Source organism: Narcine bancroftii, chromosome 2 (assembly GCF_036971445.1).
Source record: "Narcine bancroftii isolate sNarBan1 chromosome 2, sNarBan1.hap1, whole genome shotgun sequence".
Taxonomy (NCBI): domain Eukaryota; kingdom Metazoa; phylum Chordata; class Chondrichthyes; order Torpediniformes; family Narcinidae; genus Narcine; species Narcine bancroftii.
The window spans coordinates 100,114,430-100,117,764 of NC_091470.1; the positions used below are offsets into that span (position 1 = coordinate 100,114,430).

A 3,335-nucleotide genomic window follows, 5' to 3' on the forward strand; every position below is an offset into this window, starting at 1 on the left:
CCTACACACTAAACGTTCAACATATACAATACATTAAACCCATTAAACAATGTCATCACACAATGAAAATAAACAAGAAAATTGTGTCATCTACTTTTACACACTGGGTCAGTTCATTTTGTCTTCTTCTCATTCTATCATTTTAGGGGGTGAAGGTCTGCGGTAGGCCCTCTCTGTTGTGTTCCATGTACGGTTCCCAAATTTGTTCGAATACTGTGACTTTATTTGTTAAATTGAATGTTATTTTTATCAATTATTTTCCATTTATTCATTTCTATGTACCATTGCTATACTCTCAGGCTCTCTTCTGATTTCCAGGTTGACATTATTCATTTTTTTGCTACAGCTAAGGCTATCATAATAAATCTTTTTTGTGCTCCATCCAAATCGAGTCCAAGTTCTTTACTTCTTATATTACTTAGAAGAAAGATCTCTGGATTTTTTGGTATGTTGCTTTTTGTGATTTTATTTAATACCTGGTTTAGATCTTCCCAAAACTTTTCCACTTTCTCACATGCCCAAATTGCATGTACTGTTGTTCCTGTTTCCTTCTTACAGCGAAAACATCTATCTGATACTGTTGGGTCCCATTTATTTAACTTTTGGGGCTTGATATATAGCCTGTGTAACCAATTATATTGTATCATGCGTAACCTCGTGTTTATTGTATTTCTCATAGTTCCGGAGCATAGCTTTTCCCATGTTTCATGTTTTATCTTTATGTTTAGATCTTGTTCCCACTTTTGTTTGGGTTTACAGCTTATTATATCGTTTTCTTTCTCTTGCAGTTTGATGTACATGTTTGTTATAAATCTTTTAATTATCATTGTGTCTGTAATCACATACTCAAAGTTGCTTCCTTCTGGTAACCTTAGCCGTGCAGTTACTTGGTGACACCAGATTCCCTGGACCTAATGGCTGGAGATCCTGAGTAATTAAATCACTCAGCTGATGTATGTCGGTAACAACTGCCCTTCCTTCTTTCAGGGATACAACAACTGGACCAGTGGACTCTATGGATATTCCTGGGACATGATGGTTCATTCCAGGTCACACCAACATGTCAAAATAACATACAAGGATGGAGTAACCGGAGAGATCGGCTACCTAAATCCGGGTGTGAGTTAAAACGTGTCGAACCTCACACCGCCCCCTTCCCCAAGAGGGTTACGGAAACTGACAAATACAAAGTGTGTTGTGTAGAAGCCATGTTTAACCTGCTTTGCTTCCCATTTTCTGCTCCTTATACTGGAAGGATTGGATGGTGCTCAATTGTTGAGAAGACTTGTAGGTATCAGAGTTTGCAACACCACCTTCTATCTATCAGAAGGTTGTGGCCCAGCCTGGGATTCAAACATGTAACTCAGGTTAACAATCCAGAACAGAGGCTTCATTACTAGAGGGATGGAATTTAGGAGCAGGGAGGTTCTGCTGCAACTGTACGAGGTCCTGGTGAGGCCACATCTGGGGCACTGCGTGCTGTTCTGGTCTCCTCACTCGAGGAAGGATGGACTGACTTTGGAGGTGGTGCAGAGGGGGGTTCACCAGGTCGATTCCAGAGATGAGGGGGTTGGCCTATGAGGAGAGTCGTCTGGGAGTGTACTCGCTGGAATTTAGAAGAATGAGAGAGGATTTTATAGGACCGTATAAAATTATAAAAGGCACAGATAAGATGGAGGGAGGTAAGTTGTTCCCATTGGCGGGGGAGACTAGAACTAGGGGACATAGCCTCAAGATTCAGGGTAGTGAATTTAGAATGGAGATGAGGAGGCTTTTCTGCCCATTGAAGCAGAGGAGGTGACCTTGGTAAATGTATTTAAGGCAAGGTTGGGTAGATTTAGATGGATTACTCCTGGTCCTATTTTTTATGTTCTTCTGGGTTTCAAATGTTGGTCTGATGGAATTAAGACTGCGCAAATTCTCCCATGTACTTTTCAAACCAGTAATAATGATAACAAAAAGTTTGATGGTAGTTATTAATAACTGGATCCTACATGTATGTTCCATTAGTTTAATGAACTTATTATAGGTGATTGTTCAATGAGAAGTGTTTCTGTATAGCTATTGAAAGCCAACTTATCTGATGAGGACAAATTGGCTTATGGATAGTACTCAGCGTAAACCAGGGTCTGTCAGAACCAAGGAAAGTTTGTTCCATTAGAGGTGCTATGTATGATCAGCCGAGATCTGAAAAATGGTGGTGCTGTCTCGATGGACCAATTGGACTACACCACCTACTGTCTATTGATTCAGCTTGAACTGAAGTTGGTCCTATGGAGTAAATAGTGCTCTTTTCAGAATTTTCCTTACTGAGCTGGTCACTACACAGATCCTCAAAAGAAATCAGACGCTCGGCAGGGCGGGGGCTCTCCCTGTTCACTGGGATCAAGGTTCGGCAGGGCCGGGAGCCCTCTCTGTGGGACACAGGTTCGGCAGGGCCGGGAGCCCTCTCTGTGGGACGCAGGTTCGGCAGGGCCGGGAGCCCTCTCTGTGGGACGCAGGTTCGGCAGGGCTGGGAGCCCTCTCTGTGGGACGCAGGTTCGGCAGGGCCGGGAACCCTCTATGTGGGACACAGGTTCGGCAGGGCCGGGGGCTCTCCCTGTTCACTGGGACTCAGGTTCAGCAGGGCCGGGAGCTCTCTTTTGGACACAGTTTCGGTAGGGCAGAGGCTCTCTTTCTGTGGGACTTCGGTTTGGCAGAGTGGGGGCACTCTCTATGGGACACAGGTTTGTCTCTCTGTGGGACATGGGTTCAGCACGGCAGGTGACACACTCTGTTTAGGTGTTGAGGCTCTGCTCCTTGTAACCATGAGCTGTACGTTTTCTCCAGGTGTGGACACAAAGTCGTCGCTGGAAGGACCATGCGGACATGCTGAAACAGTATTCCACCTGTCTGGCCCAGGAACTCCACAGATACAATATTGTTGATCCTGAGATCTACTTTGACATCTGGGTGTCCATAAATGACAGATTTCAGCAGAGGTGGGAGCAGTAGGAAAAGAGGCCTGGTGGCAAAATCTGGTTACTCTCAATGAAAACAGAAGATTCTGGAAACGCTGAGCAACTGAGGCAGCAATTATGGAAAGAGAAACAGTTGACATTTCAGCTGCTGAAAATTTGATTTTTTTTTTCCCCCCCATAACTGCTGCCTCACCTGCTAAGGTTTTCCAGTATGTTCTTTAGTAAAACCCCACGTATGGGGATTGGTAGATGGCGGATAAATGTATTTTCTGGTTGCTTGAAACTTACTCTTACAATGCCAAACTAATACACCTGCCTGAAGAGTAAACAGTTTAAAAGTCAAACTGTACTTGCACTGAACAAACTTCACCTGCA

The 3,335-nt window shown here is 44.0% G+C and overlaps 1 protein-coding gene across 1 annotated transcript in view; it reads left to right on the plus strand.

Moving 5' to 3' along the window:
- ggcx (gamma-glutamyl carboxylase) overlaps positions 1–3,335 on the plus strand; it is a 60,335-nt gene that overhangs the window by 43,716 nt on the left and 13,284 nt on the right. Inside the window, exons 9-10 of the mRNA XM_069917691.1 lie at positions 988–1,119; positions 2,830–2,981. Coding sequence (XP_069773792.1) covers positions 988–1,119; positions 2,830–2,981 — 284 coding nt within the window. The remainder of the gene's footprint in view (positions 1–987; positions 1,120–2,829; positions 2,982–3,335) is intronic.